At 50.2% G+C, this 20,999-nt stretch overlaps 1 protein-coding gene across 2 annotated transcripts in view; it reads left to right on the top strand.

The window, feature by feature from the left end:
- Window positions 1-18,714, top strand: part of NUP160 (nucleoporin 160) — a 54,781-nt gene extending 36,067 nt beyond the window's left edge. The window contains exons 23-36 of one of the 2 annotated variants that reach the window (XM_054027923.1): window positions 68-187; window positions 2,039-2,134; window positions 2,265-2,359; window positions 3,966-4,062; window positions 4,145-4,250; window positions 4,540-4,700; window positions 6,541-6,601; window positions 8,310-8,417; window positions 10,389-10,512; window positions 11,548-11,649; window positions 12,421-12,562; window positions 15,446-15,571; window positions 16,371-16,475; window positions 18,143-18,714. In XM_054027923.1, coding sequence (XP_053883898.1) covers window positions 68-187; window positions 2,039-2,134; window positions 2,265-2,359; window positions 3,966-4,062; window positions 4,145-4,250; window positions 4,540-4,700; window positions 6,541-6,601; window positions 8,310-8,417; window positions 10,389-10,512; window positions 11,548-11,649; window positions 12,421-12,562; window positions 15,446-15,571; window positions 16,371-16,475; window positions 18,143-18,229 — 1,530 coding nt within the window. In that variant the 3' untranslated portion in view covers window positions 18,230-18,714. Of the gene's footprint in view, window positions 1-67; window positions 188-2,038; window positions 2,135-2,264; window positions 2,360-3,965; window positions 4,063-4,144; window positions 4,251-4,539; window positions 4,701-6,540; window positions 6,602-8,306; window positions 8,418-10,388; window positions 10,513-11,547; window positions 11,650-12,420; window positions 12,563-15,445; window positions 15,572-16,370; window positions 16,476-18,142 lie in introns of both variants that reach the window. The other variant, XM_054027922.1, reaches the window with a different exon arrangement.
- Window positions 18,715-20,999: the final 2,285 nt, after the last annotated feature.

Here is a 20,999-nt window from a genome sequence, read left to right as displayed (position 1 = left end):
ACCTGTATTCTGGATTGAGTCAGTCACCTGAGAAAGGGAGTACTTAGCAACTTTATTTTTCGTCCAGGCTCTGGACTGTTTCTGTCAGGCTGCATCTGAAGTTGGAAAAGAGGAGTTCTTGGACAGGCTGATCCGAGCCGAGGACGGCGAGATGGCTTCCACCCCGCGCCTGCAGTATTATGACAAGGTATTGCTGCCATGATAGTACAGCAACTTGGTGCTTGCTATGAAAGTTTGGTTGCGGACGCTGCCAAAGCAGCCAGTCTTCATACTTCATGGCAGGCCTTCCCACCGCTGCCACCATGTCAGGGTTCCCTCCCCACTTTGAACTTTAGAGTACAGATGTGGGGACCCACATGAAAGACCCCCTAAGCTTATTTCTACCAGCTTAGGTTAAAACTTCCCCAAGGCACAAATTTTTCCTTGTACCTTGGATTAGGTAAACGCTGCCACCACCAAGTGATTTAAACAAACATTTAGGGAGGGCCACTTGGAGCCCTATCTCCCCCCTAATATCCTCCCAAGCCCTATACCCCCTTTCCTGGGGAGGCTTGAGAATAAACAAGATGAGCACAGACCAACCTTGGGGTTTTTTAGGACACTAAAAAAACCAATCAGATTCTTAAAAAAAACCCAGAACTTTATTAGAAAGGAAAAAAAGTAAAAGAAGCACCTCTGTAAAATTAGAATGGAAGATAATCTTACAGGGCAATCAGATTCAAAACACAGAGGATTTCCCTCTGGGCAAAACTTTAAAGTTACAAAAAGAAAACCAGGAATACGCCTCCCTCTCAGCACAGAGAAAATCACAAGCCAAAATAAAAGTAAGCTAAATCTCTGGTTGCTGCTAGGTAAATACAAAATGGGGATTGTTATTGGCTAAAACCTGGAAGTGAAGAAGTCAGCACAGTATCTCTTGTAGTGTGTGTCTCATATTAAATGCAATTTATTAGTCTGCCTCTCAACTTTCAGTAAACTGCAAGAATGGCTTGCGATCTGGAGAAACTGCCGTATAGGGAGACTTCAGAATCTCGGTCTATTTAGATTATCCGAGAAAAGGCTAGGAGGTGATTTGGTTCTCAGAGACTGATCTATGTGGGGAAGAGACTTCTGCTGGCAGAGGGCTCTAATCGATCAGACAGAAGCAGGATGGGAGCCATTGGGTGGAAACTGAACCCAAATAAATGCAGACCAGGGATAAGGTGCCAGTGTTTAACAATGAGGGTGATTAACTCTTGGAGTAACTGGCCTACGAATGTGATAGATTCTCTCACTTGATGTCTTTTGTCAGGACTCGGTGTATCTTTCTGAAAGATATACTCTAACTCAAACAGTTGTGGGCTTGATGCAGGCATCATTAGGTGAGAGTCTCTGGCCTTAATCTGTGAATTCTGTTGAGAGTGCCTAACTGCATTGTGGTAGTTACTTAGATTGTGGTTGTGGGTCAGAGACTTTGTTCTCTCCGTACAGTGCCTTGCGGGGCCTGTTCCATGACTCAGGCTCCTGGGTGCTACTACAGAACAAATAAGTTCTCCGTGGGGGTGGGAGGGAGGTTGGAGGTTGTGGCAGCTGAGTAGGTAGGGGACAGTTGGTGCTTTTGGCACCTGGAGAGGTGTAAGCAAGAGCTCAGGATGGATGGCTGAGTGTGTTAGCTACATTTCTTTTAGAATCCTCAGCCCTCAAATGGTTAGCTGTGTTGACGTTGCAACCATAAGGGCTTAAAACCTTGTGAGAGAGAGAGAGAGAGGTTTTAGTTGTGGATCACAGTTCTGTGGGTTGGATTCTGCAGAAAAGTCCCTAGCCGTAAAACACATGATTCGGTCCCCTGCCCTGTTTATAACGTACCAAAGTATCCCTCTTTGGGTTTGAAATTCTTGGCATCTGCTGGAAAACGAATGTGTTTTTTGCAAACATCGGCAAAATCCTTTTGGCTGTTTCTGAATTCAGTGAGCATGGAAATAACTTTCTCATGGTAAAGAAAACAAAATTCTCCACGTTCTTAAGACACATCCCAAACCAGAGTGTGTCTTCTCTCTAGGTCCTGCGATTGCTGGACATTATTGGTTTACCTGAGCTGGTCATCCAGTTAGCAACGCTAGCAATCACAGAAGCAGCTGACGACTGGAGAAGCCAGGTAGGCATTAATTCTTTTGTGGTGAGACATTGGGTTTTTTCCATGCAGCAGCTATTGCTGGCACCAAGAATTTATTTTAATTGGTGCAGATAATATTGACTGAACTGAGTTGCGCTCTCTGGTGTTCTAGGCTACTTTGAGGACGTGCGTTTTCAAACATCACTTGGATTTAGGGCACAATAGCCAAGCGTATGAAGCCTTAACCCAGAATCCAGATTCCAGCAGGTAACATCCTTGTGTCCTTCAACGCTGCGGCTCTGCTGCCTGAGCTGTGGGCTGCACATAGCATCCGTCTCACAACCGCTCGCCCGTTCGGGAAGCTGTCCACACAGAACATTACCATCCCTCCGATGTGATATTTGTGCTTAGTTCAGTGCCGCGTAAGAAACTGATTGGGATGCTTCATGCCTGTCGGATTCAAACGTGGATCCTTTCACCATGGCACTGAGCTAGATGGGAACTAGACTGTGAATCCTGAATATGGGCTTTATGGAGCCAGGCCTGTCTGTATAACCCAATGAAACCGTGGCCCCGATTCATCCATCCAGCTGCTTTTTAGGTACTGCTTGTACCCAGTAAGATGATGGCCAGGTCGGCAGCAACAAGTGTCACGGAGCGGACGCTGCCCCTGGGCAAGCGTGCAGGAGCTAGCAGCTTTTCATAGAGTCCTTGGAGAGCCCCTGCCGTGGGAAATGCCCCCACTCTCCTGGGGTTCGTTGCCCAGTGCAGGCCATCATGTCCTTGGGCCCCGGGGGTTCCCGAGCACAGGCACTGAGTGAGTAAGGTGTTAGTTAAATCATCTGAACAGGTTGCATAACATGGTTAAACCCCACCTAGCACTTAGTGTAGATTAAATGTAGTGTTTAAAACTGTGTACCCTGGCTGTGGTTAACCCAAGGGTCTGCCTGGGTGCCACAGCTCCTTCTCCCCCTGAAAGCCAAAGCCCAGTTTATTCCTGGGTATGCTATAAGCCAGCGTTTCTCAAACTGGGGGCCGCAAGCCTATTGTAGGGGGGTCGTGGTATTGCCACCTTTACTTCTGTGCTGCTGCCTTCAGAGCTGGGAGGCGGGAGAGCAGCAAATGCTGGCTGGGCACCCAGCTCTGAAGGCAGAGCCCCCACCAGCAGCTGCGCAGAAGTAAGGGTTGCATGGTATGGCATTACCACCCTTACTTCTGCGCTGTTGCTGACGATGGTGTTGCCTTCAGAGCTGGGTGGCATGGTATTGGGGGTGGGGAGGTGGGCTGGTCATCACAGTCTGTAATATTTTTAAAGGGGTTCCCAGCAAAAATAGTTTGAGAACACTCCCCACCCCCCATAAGCCCACATTAAATAGGTCCTAACAGACTGTCTGTTGTCCGAGAAGCCCCTTCCTGGCAGGAGAAGAACACAGGACCAAGAGGGGCAGAGACTGGCCAGCCAGTCAGTGAGAGGCTTTCTCACCCCAGTCAGATTCATAAGCCCGGGCAGGGAGTGTATGTACGGGACTCGGTAGTGCGGAGGTTCGGCCTGAATCGCTCACCTTCTGGCGAGGAAGGAAGGAGGAACTCTGTTCCTTAAGATGCTTGAAGAGAACAGCTCCCCTGTCCAGGTTCCCTGCTTCCAGCCAAGCCTCATGCAAATTTCTCCACCGCCAGCCCCTTTCACCTCCCAAAAGCTTGGCCTGAAGCCAAACGCAGGCCTTCCTCCTGGGGTCCAAATCGGATGGGGAGTCCTCACCCCCCACCACAAGTCTGAACCTCTCGTGGCTTGTGAACTCTGCTGGCAGATGTGCATCTTGCCTGCCTGCCTATCCAAGTTCATTGGAATAGCTTTGCCTTTGTCTCTTCCTAGGCAGCTGGACTGTTTGCGCCAGCTGGTGGTGGTTCTGTGCGAGCGCTCCCAGCTGCAGGACCTGGTGGAGTTCCCCTATGTGAACCTCCATAATGAGGTAATTCACCAGCCGTGGGCCGGGGGGGAGAACTATATAGTGGAAGGCGGCTGAAAAAACTCCTGTGTCTCTTGTGTCTTAGGTTGTGGGGATAATCGAGTCTCGAGCTCGCGCCGTGGACCTGATGACTCACAATTACTATGAGCTGCTCTACGCTTTCCACATCTACCGTCACAACTATCGCAAGGGTAAGGTGCCCGGACGTCGCTAGTCCCTTGTATCTTGGCCCTGGGCTCTCCTTGCCTGGTATAGCTGTACTAGTAGATCTTGTGTCCACGCACAGTCTGTCGTGTGGTTCTCCATGATGTATGCTGTTTATCTGTCCAGAGGCCATGGGCTCTCTTAGGTGTAGCACACTTGCCCGTCTCTCTGGCCTAGCCAGTGCCTCCTGTGTATAGCCAGCAAATCCCCAGAGGACTCAGTCCAATGGAAAGAGAATTCTGCTGTTTGCTGAAACGTTCACATCTTCTTCCCCAGCTGGGACAGTGATGTTTGAATATGGCATGCGCCTGGGCAGGGAGGTGCGGACGCTCCGTGGGCTTCAGAAACAAGGGAACTGCTATCTTGCTGCCATTAACTGCCTACGGCTCATCCGCCCAGAATACGCCTGGATAGTGCAGCCGGCCTCCGGAGCAGTGGTATGAAATCTTGAACCTTCGGCTTATTTTAAAACTGTCTGTCAAAGTGTTGGCTATGGGCCTGTTTTTTTAGTAGCGACCCCTCTCGTTGTGAAGGTGCTTCCACTGTAAGGCCGTTCTGATGTCACCAATGGGGTTCACCTACCATTCCTGCTATCATAGAGTATGTGCTGTCGGCCATAGGTAGGGCCCTACCAATTTCATGGCCGTGAAAAACGTGTCACGAACCATGAAATAAGCCTTTCCCCATGAAATCCGATATCCCCCGTTCTGCTGGGAGTGCCCCAGCTGGGGGCCCCTAGCTGCAAGTCCCGGCTGGGCTGAGGCGGGACAGGACTTGTCCTTCCCCTGCATGGCTCCTCGGGTGGGGTGGGGGGCAGGCCCACCCCGGGTACCTTTTTGTTGGGACCTCAAGGTTACAACACCATGAAATTTCAGATGTAAACATCTGAAAACGTGAAATTGATGAATTAAAAAACCCTCTGGCCATGAAATTGATCAAAATGAACCTGAATTTGGTAGGGCCTTAGCCATAGGCATTACAGGCTGGTGGCTGCCAATCTCAAATGCCTACTATTGCTGCTGTCCCCAAACAGGACTGACCCTGTGTATTGGGAGACTGGAGGAAGGAGCCAGCACCAGCCATTGGGCCAGGGCTCCGACTGAGGGGGGGGGATCTAGCCTGCTTCTCTCAACCCCCTTTTGATCATACTCCGCAGGGATTAAGCTGGCAACTTTTGTGTTTCATAACATCACTACGGTGTGGTCTACGCTAGCAAAATTGATTTGCCATATAGCTATGTCAGTGTGGGGGGTGAGAGGCAAGCTGACCAACATAGTTCTGCTGCCAAAGCCCCAGTGTGGAGACAGTTCTGCAGGCAAGAGAGTCCTCACACCAGTACTGATGATTCCATCTGGGGAACTGGGCTAAGCTGTACTGGCAGAAGAGTTCTTTGGCTGGTCTAGTTCTAACAAACGGCTATGCCAGCAAACCCGTTGGTCTAGACAAGGCCCATGTTGCGCAAGGGGCAAGGAGAACTACTTCCCGATGGTTAAAATGTTCAGATACTTGCTAACCACGTTCAGCTGAAAACTTGAAAACTCTCTGAACTTTCCCAGTTTTCTCCATCTTGACTGACTGTTCATGGCTGAGACCTAGACACAACCCAGTTGCTTTTTTTGGTCAGCTGTCCGGGAAGCAAAAAGTACAAAATATATTTATGCATCTTAAGCCCCCCCCCCCCCCCCCCGGTCGCGCCTTATAACACATGCAGATGGATGGATTTTCTGTGTACTTGAGGGTGGGGAAAAAAGAGAAATTCATTTCTGGCTGAGACCAAAGAGGCAGCATTGTAGCCCCAAAGGAGAACTTTTTGAGCATGTTTAGTGTGTAAAATCTGGTTTAGAACGGAAGCCATCGTGTAACCTGCAAATGCTGTAATTGTCAGAGCCCTGTAGCCACGGTAACTGCCTTGAAGTTCACCTCCCAGTCCCATTCAGGGTGCACTGTGCTTGTTTTAGCTGCATACAGATAGAATCGTAGAATACCAGGGTTGGAAGGGACCTCAAGAGGTCATCTAGTCCAACCCCCTGCTCAAAGCAGGACCAATCCCCAGACAGATTTTTGCCCCAGTTCCCTAAATGGCCCCGTCAAGGATTGAACTCGCAACGCTGGGTTTAGCAATGCCAATGCTCAAACCACTAAGCTATTCCTCCCCCCCTGTAGCCTTTGAAATTGCTGTATAGCCCTACAGCTCTTCCAGTGTGACAGCGTCTGAGATGGAGCACTAGATGGGGAATGGGAAATCCAACTTCAACTAAATGTTTTTCTTCCTGGCAGTATGAACGCCCAGGAGCATCCCCAAAGAGAAACCATGATGGGGAGTGTACCGCTGTCCCAAGTAAGTCACTGGTGCCTCCCGTAATTCTTGTATTCCAGGACTCTCTGTTTTTGACTCAAAAGTTGTGCTACTTGCTAGGAACCTGGGAGAGGGCTCCCCTCCTTCCACAGCCTCTGTACCACTTGAAGTAGCATTCGAAAAATGTGCTGCCTTTCTCTACCCGCCCCCCCCATGGCCTTGATATTCGCATTCTTAAAATTCCAGCAGACTGATTTGTAAAAAATACAAAAACATCAGAGTTATGACAACAATGGCCTTTCCTCTTGTATTACACTGTCTGCATAACAAACATATTCCTAGCAAGTTCAGGGAAGGGCGTATTTCATCACAACAAACTTAACTCTGACCCCTGCTTTGTCTTGCATGTGTATTTATCTTCATTTCAGTATCTAAATATTTTCTGAAGGCATGTGATTTAGTGGGAAATGGGCACCACAAAAGGTCTGCCTGGGGCACCGTGTCTAGTTTCTTTAACATTTCAAAAGACAGGAATAATAATAAAAATTACCTGGTCTGTTAACCAGAGTCTGGCATTTGTAATGTTCTTAACTGGATCTGTCTAAATGCTGCATAGGAGTTAAAAACTAGCAAGGAGAAGTCAGTCAAGGTGAATTCTGTTCTTCAACGGTTTGATGTAATATGACTCCATATGTTTATAAGAGGGGGACACAGGCATGCTAGCCCCTCTGCATAATGTCCAGAGGAGCCATTTTGAAGACCTATAATCTAAAAGTCCTTCACTTATTTAAAACATTGAGAGCAAATTCTAGTTGTTGCCGGCTAAAATGAGGGTGTGAGTGTTCTGGAGTCACAGGCGAGTCCAGATCTGCTTTATCATGTGCCCCAGATACATCCTTGATTAAGGGAGAGCACAGCACGTGGCATCTCCAGAAGATCAGTTTTTCTGCAGCCTTCATAAATCCAGGATGGGCCATTCCCCAAGGCTTCTTCACCCTTAGCTTCACTGATTGAGCACATGTGTCACTTGCATGTTCATTGAGTGCTGCGGTGTGCGCTAGGTGCCATCCAACCATAGAAGACGTGGCCCCTGCCCATAATATCCTGCAATGTACTTCAGCCAGGATGTGAGCACTGGGGGAGGTAGGGCAAAGGCTACAGGCAAAGGTCAGGTGGCTATTCAAGTACCTAATATGCACATCTTGATTGGACAGAGGGTTCCATTAGTCACCATGGCGGAGGGGGTTTTAAACTTGGTTTTTTTTATACGTAATTGCAGATGCTGCAGCTTCTTTCCTAGGGTGCTCTGAGGTTGGCGCTCCCTTTCTGGCCTTGTCTGCCATGCCGCCACACTCTCCTGCAAGTCCTGCCTTAAAAAATGGGTTGTACCAAGTCCCTGAAGGCTAGTAATCCTCTTGTGGAAGAGTTAACTTAGGGTAGGCCTGCACTGCGGTCCTGAGGAGTGATTGCAGCGCATATCAATATACCTGAGAGAGTTTTGATTTAACTAGATAATCGAGTCTCGTGCTAGGTCAGAGCTGTCTACGCGCGCTGTAATCACCCCACCAGATTACAGTGTAGACATATATCCTAAATGCTCTCTTCAGTCACTGGTAGGTTGCATCTCCCTCTATCTATTGACTGTTTAGACCATAAGCTCTGTAAAGCAGGGCCTTTCCCGTCCCCGTTGTCTGTAAAGCATCTGGCCCGCACTGGGCTTCTCTAAATAAACATCTGTTCTGTACAGCAGCACGCCAGATAGAAATCTTGGAGCTGGAGGATTTGGAGAAGGAGTGCATGTTGGCTCACATCCGACTAACTCTTGCGCAGCATGACCCATCGACAGCGGCTGTTGCAGGTAGGGGTGGGATATTGGTCCACAGCTCCGCGCTGCTTTTAGAGAGTCGGGGCGTAGTTTGTACGCACGGAGGGGTGATGTGAAACTGTTTTGCACCTGCAGCCACGTTGTCTTGTGATCTCGTCAGATCTCACAAGCGAACCAGGGATGGACCTGGCTGTACTGGAATGGGAAACCTGCAAGGGGTGTTTGTAAATGGGAGAGGGTTCAGAGAAGAGTCAGGAGAATGGTTACAGGATTAGAAAATTTGCTTTATAGTGAGAGACTCAAAGGGTGTGTTTACATATTGGGTTCCGGGAAGTGGGCGGGCGTAAGCGTGTAAGTGTTTACACTGCAATTAAAAACCCACTGCTGACTTGGACTCGCAGGGCTCGGGCTTAAGGGGCCGATTACTTGTGGTGTTTGTTTGGGCTCAGGCTGAAGCTGGAATTCTGGGACCCTCCTGCCTTGCAGAGTGCCAAAGCCTGGGCTGCAGCTAGGGTTGCCAACCCTCCAGGATTGTCCTGGAGTCTCCAGGAATTAAAGATTAATCTTTAATTAAAGATGTCATCTGAGGAAACCTCCAGGAATATGTCCAATCAAAGTTGGCAACCCTAGGTGCAGCCCAGACCCCAACATATACACCACAATTAAACAGCCCCATGGCCTGAACCCCACAAGCCTGAGTCAGCCTGCACGGGCCAGCCGTGGGTGTCTAATTGCAGTATAGACTTACCCAAAGAGCTCAATCTAGTTCGCTTAATAAAGCGAAGGTTAGGGGGTGACTTGATCACAGTCTCTAAGTATCTGCACTGGGAACAGATAGTTAATTATGAGCTCTTCAATCGAGCAGAGAAATGTCTAACACAATCCAAAGACTGGAAGTTAGACAAATGCAAACTGGAAATAAGACTTACGTTTTTAACAATGAGAGTAATTAACCATTGAAACAAATTACCAAGGATCACGGTGGAGTCTCCATCACTGACCATTTTTAAGTCAAGACTGGATGTTTTTCCAAAAGCTCTGCTCTAGGGATTGTTTGGGGGCAGGTCTCTGGCCTGTGTTAAGAGGTCAGACTAGATGATCAGTGGTCCCTTCTAGGCTGCTACAAGAAGTATGAATTGTGAGCATCTCTTCAGTCTATTCTTTAACCAGTGCACCAGCTAAATGTCTGGGGCATTGCTGCTGTTAGTCACTTTCTTTGCTGTTGTCATTCAGAAGTCTAGGCAAATTGCAGGTAGGGGGAGGTTAAATCTCTCAAGAGGAGGTGGCTCTTCTCCTAGATAAATTCCAGCTCAAGTAATTACCTTCTGCCTCCTTAATGTCTCCTGCAGTTTTAATTGGATACAGTATTTTTCACTCCCTGTCCAGAACCAATACACTTGTTTCTTTGTGCTGTTGAACACTGCTGTGTTCCACCTCAGAGGCAGGCAGGATCACTCGTTAGCCTGTAATATTGATGGCTGTCAGCATAGTACAAACACCACCTAAGAGTAAGAATATCCCCATTGATCTTCTTCCCTGCTACCAAGAGGCAAGCAGGGTTTTGGTTTACAGCTGAACGACGCCTATGGGTAAACTTGCTGAACACTTCTTGGTTATAATCTGTTTTGATCAGTTATAATTTTGCCAAACTTTAACCATTTAGGCTGAGGCTTTCTTTCTATGCTTGCACTCTGCCTCGGGCTGGTTTTTTTTAATATATATACAGTCCAGCAGTTTAAGAGAATGAGGTTAAAGAGTCATCAAACTTTCCTAGTCTTTGAGTTACTGTTTCAGCCAGTTTACCGGGTTTATAACCCTGCCACTTTGCACAGTCTAATGTTGCCTTGTGGAGAATTTCCTGACTTCTAAGGTATTACCCCAGTGTAGCTTTCCCAGTGAATCCCTCAGTAGGGCGTTGTTCCATGCTGCCGTGTTGCATTTTAAGAAGGTGTGTGTGACTGGTCCGTTTGCGGCATGCGCTGACTGGGTGTTCTGTTTGTGCAGGAAGCTCTTCGCCAGAGGAAATGGTCACCCTCTTGGTTCAGGCTGGCCTCTTTGACACAGCTGTCTCGCTCTGCCAGACCTTCAAACTCCGCCTGACACCTGTCTTTGAGGGACTGGCTTTCAAGTATGTGACACATATACAACCTTAAAAGCATGATAAACACGAATGCTGAATAACTTGTATTGCATAAGCTTTGTGGAATTATGACCTGGCCTGTCAACTCTCAGCTGTCTCAGAAGCCTGCGAATTTTAGGTGTGTTAGTTGTGCTCTTGGAAACAGCTGGGTTTAACTGAGGAGGGCAGGGATCAGCAAAAGGGAAGGAGATGGTTAGTGATACCCTCTCCTCACTCCTGGGGTGGGGAGGGCTAAGAGCCACCCCCTCAAGCCGCTGTGGGGGAGTCCCACACTTGTGTGTGCATCTAAGCTTGAATTTTCAACCTAAAAAGGATCTTCAACACACATCAGGAGTGAGGGGCTGCCCCCTAAGATCTAAAAATCAGAAAACATCAAAACAGGAGTGTTTTAAATCCTTCCTGGCGTCGTGGCTCGGACACGGGGTGTCTGGGCTCTGGGGCTGACAGCATTGCTGTTCACTGAGTGCAAAGAGGCTTTCCTCACTGTAGCTCAGCTGTTCTCAAACTGTGCCTGCTGGAGCACATGTGGGGCTGGCTTCCCTTACGTTAGAGAGAGAGATACTGGAGTACTTCTGCAGCATTTCTTTTCACACCGGCAAATGCTGTGATTCCACAGGGGTGTATTGGAATCACAAGGGGGCCGTGTTAGGAGTGCTTGAGAGGCCATTCTGGCTTGTTGGCACATGCAGACTACACTCCCATGCTTAGTGTCCTGGCTTTTGCTAGTGCCTGCAGAACAGTTCATGTTTGTTTGGGTCAGGTTGGTTATTGAGGGGCTCTTGTCACTTAGGAGCTAGGGTGTGATTGTTTTTTTAAATTGACCTATCTGAAGAGTTTAACTTCAACCAAGTGGTTACCACTGCATCTCCTGTTATACCAGCTAAGCCAGGAACTGCTGGGAGTATAACTGCATCGGGGAGGACCAACCTGACCGAACAGTTTCATGGTGTAGCTGTGGGAGGGGAGGGCATGGGGATCCCAGCTTTGTGTGCAGTGTATGATGTTGGATGTTGTGTGTTTCAGATGCATCAAACTGCAGTTCGGTGGGGAAGCGGCTCAGGCAGAGGCCTGGGATTGGCTAGCGGCAAACCAGCTCTCCTCTGTCATTACCACCAAGGAGTCCAGGTAAGGGTGCTTGCTCTTCCTGGAAGAGACTGTTCAGGGCTGCTCTTCAAAGGTAGACATTGCTGCAGCTTCTTGTGGTAAAAATCTCTTACCAAAACCAAGATTCGTGGGTTCATAAAAATCCCAGGATTGCAGCTGCTTCAGAGGGAACCCTGTAGCATCGAAGCTTTTGCGGAAGTGGATGGCACTCTGGCAGTGTAATCCAAACACGCCCCAAGGCTCCAGCCACACACAAGCAGCAGCAAAGCGTGTGTTTGCCTTTCCTCTATACCTCACTTAGGTGTATACCTCTACCCTGATATAACATGACCCAATATAACATGAATTCGGATATAACGCGGTAAAGCAGTGCTCCGGTGGGTGGGGCTGTGCACTCTGGAGGATCAAAGCAAGTTTGATATGACGCGGTTTCACCTATAACGTGGTAAGATTTTTTGGCTCCTAAGGACAGAGTTATATCGGGATAGAGGTGTACTTGTAAATGCACTATTTTAAATGCAGGCATTAAGCACATGCTGTTGGCCTGGTCACACCTCAGGTAAAACCAGCACTAGGACTGCTGGTACTTGACAACATTGCATTTCCTTTCTTACTTCTAAATCTTGCTACAAGCTCATCTCCAGTTGGCTGCCCCCTTTCAGCTCCAGGTCTCTGTTATTGCTGTTTTCCATGTATCTATTGGGGACTAACGCACAGCTGGTAATGCACAAGCTACCCCATTGTAGTCTAAGCGCAGAAGTAAAAAATGATGTACTCTATCCTGTCTTCTAGTGCAACAGATGAAGCCTGGCGGCTGTTATCTTCCTACCTGGACAGATACAAATCCCAGAACCATCTGTATCATCACTGTGTAATCAACAAGCTCCTCTCTCATGGGGTGCCGCTGCCCAACTGGCTTATCAACAGTTACAAGGTAAATGTTTCTGTGTCTACGTCGAAGGAAGGAGAAGGGGGAGACACAATTGTGTGGCTGTGATTGCTTCCAGTACATCTGCTGGTCAGGAATTTTGTGCTCATGCAGTTTATCGCGCTCCTATTGTAGTTCAGAAGCCAAACCAAACTAAAATAATTTCAAGGGCCAAAGAGTCTGATCTCCAAACTAGACTTCCCCTTCCCCAGCCTTGGAAACAGGCAACTTTCTTAGCTGCTACAAAGCCAGGTGAACAGGGCAGCTTGGCTACATCTTGGGTTTGGTCAGGCTGCAGAGGGTGTGGGGAGGCATCAGAAGTTAGGGTCTGGGAGGAGTAACTTTCCCTGTTGAAGAGGCTGCTGTGTTTGGGGGTGTGGAAGGGCAGGAGGTCAGCGCAGGGAGGGGAGGCTGCTGTGTGGGGTGGGGATGGGGCTTCGGGATAAGGAACTTAGATGGTTGCTGGGAGTGGTGTGTGTGTGTGGGGGGGGGGGGGGGGGGCGTGGATACCAGGACTCTTGTATGGGTTTGAAGTGAAGAGGGTGCTAGGAGGGTGCATTGTCAGTGGCTCTTGAGGGTTCTTTCAAGGGGAGAGAGCATGTTGGGGGGCTAGGGGTCTCCTGGAGAGGGTAGGGGCTCTTCAGGGTGGAGGATGCACTGAATGAGGCAGGGGCTGTGAGGAAAATAGTATGTGATACTGTAATTACAAGTAGGCCAAATTAAGTTTGCTCAGGGGAAGCTCTCTCATGCTCTGTTTTGCAGTTTTACTATTCTTTTAACATAATTTTTACGTAGTTTTCTAAGTTTTGTAAAAGCGAACTGAAAATTCAGCTATTCCATCATGTTGGATCATGCTGACCTAGTAGCAGTAGTAGGTTGTCATCCTTTGTGTGGGCCAGACACTAAAGGGGGATGAGATCTACATCTTGCCAGTGAGTTTCACAGCTGTCCTTGTCCCAGTCTCGTGCCTCTTCTCTCCAGATCTTCTCACCTCTAAATTCTAGATGGATAGCTTCCTCCTTCTCCCCTTCACTGGGGGCCTAGGCACCAGCAGGGAGAGCACTGTGACAGCAGAAACCGTGCCACAGCGCCTGGTTGCCTGGACTAGCAATTGCAGGGAATGTCAAACAGCCCTGGGATGGAGCATGCTCAGTGCAAATGGAATCTTTGAATAGTTCAGCTGTTAAACTTTTAACAAGCTTCTACTGACCAGGTGCAAACTGAGACTTTCTGAGGATTTGGGCAGATGTTTATGGGAGAGCAAAAGGCGTATCCATGACACCATGGTCACCCCCCCTACCCCACCACTCTGGCAAATTTCAAGCTCCTGGTCCAAAGCAGGGAGGTGCTAATTGGAGGAATTTTTTATCATGGGGCAAAAACGTGTGGTGTTGCTGCTCTTGTTCTGAGAAATGAAACTTTCCAGTAACATTCAGCACGGGAAACTTCAGCACGAATAGTTAGACAAAGTGATAAGCAACTGAAAGCAGGGTCTTACCCTGGGAAGTGTTGGGCAACCGTCGCCACTGTGGTGCTACCTGTGCTGCTGCTACCTTGTGCACCAAATCAGTTCAGCTCGGTTGAAGTTTAAAATGGCCCAGCTGATCGGGGAACCATTACTCATTCTTAGTATGAACTCAGCTAAGGAGACTTGTTTGTTTCTTTGGTTTGAATTTCAGCCCAAAAGGAAGATAGTTGAGGGAGTGAAAAGGGTTGCCAATGGACTGACTGTGGCTTTGCAGTGTCACGTTCGGAAGCTTGGATTTCTCTGGCTCCTGGGGAGATGACTCTAGTCAGCTTGGAAGTGTGGCTAACCCCCTTTTCAAAAAGCAGCCGTAGTCTCTGCAGAAATCTTATACTCGGCCCTTCCAATGAAGCCACTGTAGCTTCATCTAAATGTTTGGCCCTTTGGAAAGGAAACGCAAAGAAACTTCTGAAACTGTACACTCAGGAACCAGAAAAGCTTTCCGTGACAGACATAACTTCGTTCCCGTGTGTGCCATGTACAGTCTGAGTAACAGACCCATGTGGTCGTTCCTTGCCCAGCAGGGTATAATGGAGAGGAACAGCGCTTCTTTCTATCCTGGCTCAGATAGTGAGGTTGTAAGGCAAGTTGTGTAACTGAGAATGAGCCACTATCCGTGCTTGTAAATTGGGTGTATTCTAAGGGCTAGGAGGTATTAGGGGGCACCAGAGGGTGGGGCTGTACTAGGGCAGGGTGCTTGTGGGGTGAGTGTATTGGGAAGGTTTCGCTGGGGGGCAAGTGAGCCGGAAAGGGGGCTGTTTGGGGGGCGTGATTGCAGGAAGATTCAGAAGCCTGGAGAGGTAAGAGCCAGCAGGTGCAAGATCCCAAGGGCTGTTTAAAAAGGGGAGTAACTATAGAATCAAGTGCTTTTGGGGGGAGCCTGGGCGAAGAACGCAGGGGCAGGAGCGAGGAGAGTAGCTTTTGTTCTTCGGCAAGAGCATATCCCAGGCTGTTGCGTGGCCCTGTGCATATCTGTGAGAGGCTGGTGCCGTGGGAAATGTAACCCTGAGTGTGATTACTCTGGTTTCGGTGAAAACCTGCCCCGTGCTGAGGGCAGATCCCCAGCCCGTCTGGCAGCTTTGAATGGCTCAGGCAGCAGAACCTGGGGAGCCCTGGCTGCAGGCATGTGATCAGACCACTTAGCACGCTGGGAACCCCGGCCGCTGGAACCTCCCCAGGGACCACATAGCTTGGAACAGCCACGCCAGGACCAGGGGTGGAAAGGGACTTGGACCCAGGGACTGTGTGTGGCTGGTCCCGAGGCTCCGGACCTGGGCTCTGGGCAGTGGCTGCTAGGGCATGAGTGACCCCTACACCCCCTCACAGCCTAGGCCCAGGCTATCACTAACTCTGTTTGCTCGCAGAAGGTGGATGCTGCTGAGCTCCTTCGCCTCTACTTGAATTACGCCCTCCTGGAGGAAGCCGTGGACTTGGTGTTGGAGTACGTGGACGCCTTACTGGGGAAGGGCCACGAGCACTTTGGGATTGAGGTAGGCGAGGGCTGAAACACCCCCCCGGTCCCGCTCCTGCGACCATTCTCCACTGCCTTAGCAGCTGGTGGCAGCCAGCTCAGAGCCAAGGTTCAGGGCAGCTCCTCCAGAGTGCCCTGCCTGCAAAGAGGGGCTCCCAGCTACACACTGCAGAGCCCTTCTGGCTGGGCCTCTAGGGCAGCGCCTCCCTATATACAGAGCTGGATGAAGGGCGGCGGAAGGGCAAGTGGCGGCCCCATTGCCCACCCCAGCAGGTGCCCATGGCAGTAGTGGAGCTGCTGGCCGAAGCATGAGTGAGGCCCATGCGGAGGAGCCCTGCCCAGCCCATTCCGCTGTGCTGCTCAAGCGTGTGTTGGTGGGGCAGTTCACCTGTGCTATTACTGATCCTGGGTCTGTGTAACGTGCCTGGAAGGAACGTGAGGCTCTTCAAAGAACTAACCCATGGCACCCTCCTGACTGGGTTAATGTGACACAACGGGGAACATCACCGGGTTCCTAGCTCCTCCGAAGCCAACATCTGGCTGCCGTGTGACTTCCTCCTTGCCCGTAACGCTGCTAAGCATCTCTGCAGTAACCATAAACCAGTTTAAAGGAGAGGCAGTGTGTCCCAGTGGCTAGAGCACTGGGCGGGGACTCTGCAGACGTGGGTTCTGCTGCTGGCTCTGCCACTGGCCGGTCACTTTTCCCCTGTTCCCGGCTTCCCCATCTGTACAATGGGGATAATTGTGGTCTATGGATTAAAAGTGCTAGATAAGTGCTTAGCGCTGTAGTTAGTACTAATGGCTACTCTTCCCTTTAGCGTCCGTTGTCTGCTATAGCCCCAATGGTGTGGCTGCCATACTCCGCTATTGACCAGCTGCTTCAGGCCTTGGGAGAGAACACGACAAACCATCACAGCTTTGTGGTGAGTACCTCTCCACGGTGCTGCCACCCAAAGTCCTGAACCAGGTGGCTCTGCCCGAGGGAATGGGAGCATTACCAAGGTGCACCAGGGAGGAAGGGAATAGGTAGGAGCCTGCTGATAAATGGATGGCTGCCAAGGCTTAGTCTGATCTGCCTTTAACAGAAAAAGAGCCACTAGGAGGAATAGAAGATGCTTAAAAGCGTTGGCAGAATAGGGATGAGTATCTGGAAATCTTGCCTGAACTGCTCATCTGTGTCTCCTAGCAGGGGAGTGAGAGACAGTCCCCAGGCCACTGAGACTTGCTGCAAGGACCTCCCCCTTCCTTCACGACTCTTCAACTGTATGGAAAAAAGCCGGTGTGCCCAAACTGGTGCCGTGCTGCCTGGTGCAGCACTGTGCCATGAGCTTCCTCCTGGCTAGGGTTGCAAACCCTCCCGGTTTCGCCCGAGTCTCCCGGAATCAGGCTCTATCTCCTGGAGGCGACTGAAGCCAAACCGGGAGATTTTAGTCACTAAAAGTCCAACGGGGTAAAGGTGGGCTCCCTGCCTGTCCTGGCTCCGTGCTGCTCCTGGAAGCGGCTGGCACATCTTGGGGGGGAGGTGGGGAAACACCTCCACGTGCTGCCCGAGCGCCGACTCTGCAGCTCCCATTGGTGGGAACTGCGGTCTGTGCTGACAAGCATTTGTGCCTCGCAGAACTTTACATGTCTATTAAATGAATTTCTAGTCTCTAAATCCCTTTTGCCAAGAGGCTGGAGGGCAGCCAATAGTGAGATTCTGAATGGCGAGGCAGTGGGCTGAGGGCGGGTACCCGGAGGGCTAATGCAGGGAATGGAGTGACTAGAAATCTTCCTGACTGAGTTGAAAAGGGGAGTAAACAGTACGTGAGTGGGTGGGGGTCCCGGCTAGCCAGATGAGAAGTTGTTTCTGCCAGCAAAGGCAGGGAGAGCTGGGCGGGAAAGAGGCTCTAGCTTGGCTGAGCACGGATAGTGCCTATGGAATCCAGAGCAGGGATAAATCTGGAAAACAGCAATGTTGCGAGACCTGGTGATAGTGGCCAGCAGAGCAGCGATTGGCTGGGGTGGAAGCCGAAGGAGCCTGCAGCTCTGGGCTGCGTGTGCAGAGGCAACGTGCGAGGAGCAGGGCGGTGAAGGTCCTGCACTCTGGCATGGCAGCACTCAGTTCTGGGCACCCCCTTGCCCGAAGGGGGCTCCAGGGAAGGGGGCTGCAGGAGCAAGGTGAATGTGGCCGGGCAGAGATGAGGGAGCACTGTGCCCTAGCACCCTGCTACAGGCTCTCTGCATCCTCCAGGGCTGAGGGGGCCTCTCGGCAGAGGCTACAGCTAGGCTGCCCCATTTGCTAACCCACCCGGCTCCTGCCAAGCCGCGGGTACTGTCATTCTACGCTGCGTGGTGTGTCCTGTGTAATCTGTGTCCTAAACGCTTCTGGCGATGGGGTCAGGGGAAGGGGAAACGGAGGAAAAGGTGTGGAGGTGGCTAAAGCAGAGCTGACAGCAGGTGTAGCTCTCCCACCAGCAGGAGCCAGGTCTTGCGAAGGGACAGCGTGATCACGATGGTCTAAGTGGAGACTTGAGGGGGGGAAGCGACTGTTCTGTCCCCTGGTGCTGCTCTATCTCCTCTTATGGCTGCCCTCACTCTTCTCTCCTAGCTGTACCAGAAGGTGCAGGACAAACTGGAGGACTACCAACAAAAGGTTGACACGGCAACCCGAGATCTCTTATATCGCCGGAACTAGCAGTCTGCGTGGCCTGACGGGGCTGGAGACCCAGCCCCAGGGAGAGCTTGCAATGTTCTGCAGTGACCAGGCCTTATGCATGGGGCTGTCACCGTGAGTGGGAAGGTCGGGGTCACATGCCTGCCCCATGTGCGGCTGGTGGTGCTATAATACAAAGTCTATTTTTCCATAATGGTCCAAAAACAGTATTCCCTGCCCGAGTCAGGGGATTGGAGAGCTTCTATTTTTAATGCGTTGGAGACCCAATCTGTATCGCTTTGATGTAACCACTTTCAATCAAGAAGACAGTGGGTTAGTTTATTGGGCTGTAATTCCCACACTCCGTAAACCCCAAGTTCCCTCCATTTCTGTTTTTACTGAATGCCTTTGGCCGGGAGGTCCTGTCGTTCTTAGCCTGTATTATAAATGGGAATGAAAGGGTTTGTCATCTTTATTTATTGTGGCGTTTTTGAATGATCTTTAATAAAATGAAACTTTGTTACAAGCCTAAGTTTAGATTGCTGTGTTAGGCCATTGAAAGGAGCGTGTCCCAAAGCTGCAGCTAAGGGGCACTGGCTTGGCATCTGTGCGAGCGCTCAGGTGACTGGGTAACAACTGACTGGTCTGGCCTCTGGCGTTTTGGGCCGGCTGACAATTTCTGCACATTCAGCTGTAAACACTTAAGCGGTGGAAGAAAACTCCTTAACTCGGGAGCAACCTGCTTGATGGGCAGACTCAGAATCCGAGACAGAATCTCAACTTGTCTTTAAAACCAGTTTCTGTTTAGATTGTAAGCACTTGGGGCAGGGACTGTCCCTTAGTTCTGTCTGCACAGCACCTCGTGGCCATGATCTATGGGTCCTAGGTGCTGCAGCAATACAAATATTTACTAATCCTCGTGGCCGTGAAGAAAACTTTCCAAACATGAACAGCATCTCGCTGCTGCTGTCTCTGTCAGAGTCTGCAGATAGGCAGGGGTCTGTCTGGGGGCACAAACTCTCTCTCTTAGCCCCTTTGTCCTGATGGAGCATCTGCTCTAAAGTCAGATGACAGCACGTTAAGGGTCAGCATTAGTTAGTCCATTGCTGAGGCTTTTAGCTGTGAGCCCAGGGAGGTGGGAATTGGAAAGTGCAGAGGGGCTAGGCGAGATCACATAAGGCAGAGAAGCACAAAGGAGGCTGGAGAAGGAAGGAGGAAACCAAAGGCACAGAGGTGCCCATAAAGGGGAACATTTTCCCCCATTGCATGGTGCAGGTGCTGGGTGCAGGTGCTGAATGCAGGGCACCAGTTCCTAGACTCTGACTCTAGTGCTTGCAGGGGGCACGGCTGGGTCATGTCTGGCTCTTCTGTCCTAGGCAGCAGCCACTGCGTCAGAAGAAATGGCTCATTGCCTGCCTGGCATTCCCCTTGAGACAATCTGCAAAGCAAGGCTGTGGGCAGCTGGGATTTGTAGCACAAAAGGATTTGAAATAGTGAGTTCCTAGCTGACATCCGCCTCTTCCCACGTGCCCTGCTGGAGAATTTATTCCCAAGCCAAGCGCATTGTTCCTAGCCACATGTATGAGGCTGATAAGGTTCAACAAGGACAAGTGCAGAGTCCTGCACTTAGGACGGAAGAATCCCATGCATGGCTACAGACTAGGGACTGAGTGGCTAGGCAGCACTTCTGCAGAAAAGGACCTAGGTGGATGAGAAGCTGGATATGAGTCAACAGGGTGCCCTTGCTGCCAAGAAGGCTAATGGCATTTTGGGCTGTATAAGTAAGAGCATTGCCAACAGCTTGAGGACGTGATCATTCCCCTCTATTCGACATTAGTGAGGTCTTATCTGGAGTACTGTGTCCAGTTTTGGGCCCCACACTACAAGAAGGATGTGGAAAAATTGGAAAGAGTCCAGCGGAGGGCAACAAAAATGTTTAGGGGGCTGGAGCACCATTTATGAGGAGAGGCTCAGGGAACTGGGCTTGTTTAGTCTGGAGAAGAGTGAGGGGGGATTTGATAGCTGCTTTCAACTACCTGAAGGCGGGTTCCAAAGAGGATGAAGCTCAGCTGTTCTCAGTGGTGGCAGATGACAGAACAAGGAGTAATAGTCTCAAGTTGCAGTGTGGGAGGTTTAGGCTGGATATTAGGAAAAACTTTTTCACTAGGAGGGTGGTGAAGCACTGGAATGGGTTCCCTAGGGAGGTGGTGGAATCTCCAACCTAAGAGGTTTTTAAGGCCTGGCTTGACAAAGCCCTGGCTGGGATGATTTAGTTGGGGATTGGTCCTGCTTTGAGCAGGGGGTTGGACTAGATGACCTCCTGAGGTCCCTTCCAACCCTGAGATTCTATGATTCTATGTAAGATAAGGGTCTGTTCTGGTCATCAACTGTGACCTGCCAAGGAACCTCACCCACTCAGTGCTGTATCCAGGTTGGTCACTCATGGTTGAATTAGCCTATATAACTTAGGTTAAGGCATATGGCGGGGTGGGGGGGGGGAGGAGTGGATTTTTCCCATCACTGGCTGCTCAGCAATGTGCACCATTCATCCAACTTCAGCTCAGGCAGACAGTTAGTAGCTGAATAAAGATCAGCAGGTAACCACTTCATTCCACCACCCCAGGGTCTGACTTCTCTGCTGCGTCTCCTGAAGACAGAAGTGCGGAGGTCCTGTGTACTTCATGACCCAGCGACAGCACATTGGACCAACAGCCAGCCACCCTTCTGTTCCCCAGGGAGAACCCCACCCCATCCCAGCAGTGTTAATTTGTGCTATCCCACCTCCTCTTGCAGCTTTTGCTCAGCTGAAGAT

The sequence above is a fragment of the Malaclemys terrapin genome, chromosome 4, assembly GCF_027887155.1.
Source record: "Malaclemys terrapin pileata isolate rMalTer1 chromosome 4, rMalTer1.hap1, whole genome shotgun sequence".
In the NCBI taxonomy this organism is placed as follows: Eukaryota; Metazoa; Chordata; order Testudines; family Emydidae; genus Malaclemys; species Malaclemys terrapin.
The sequence above is the reverse complement of the archived record's forward strand: the minus strand, read 5'-3'. Positions and strand labels throughout refer to the sequence as shown.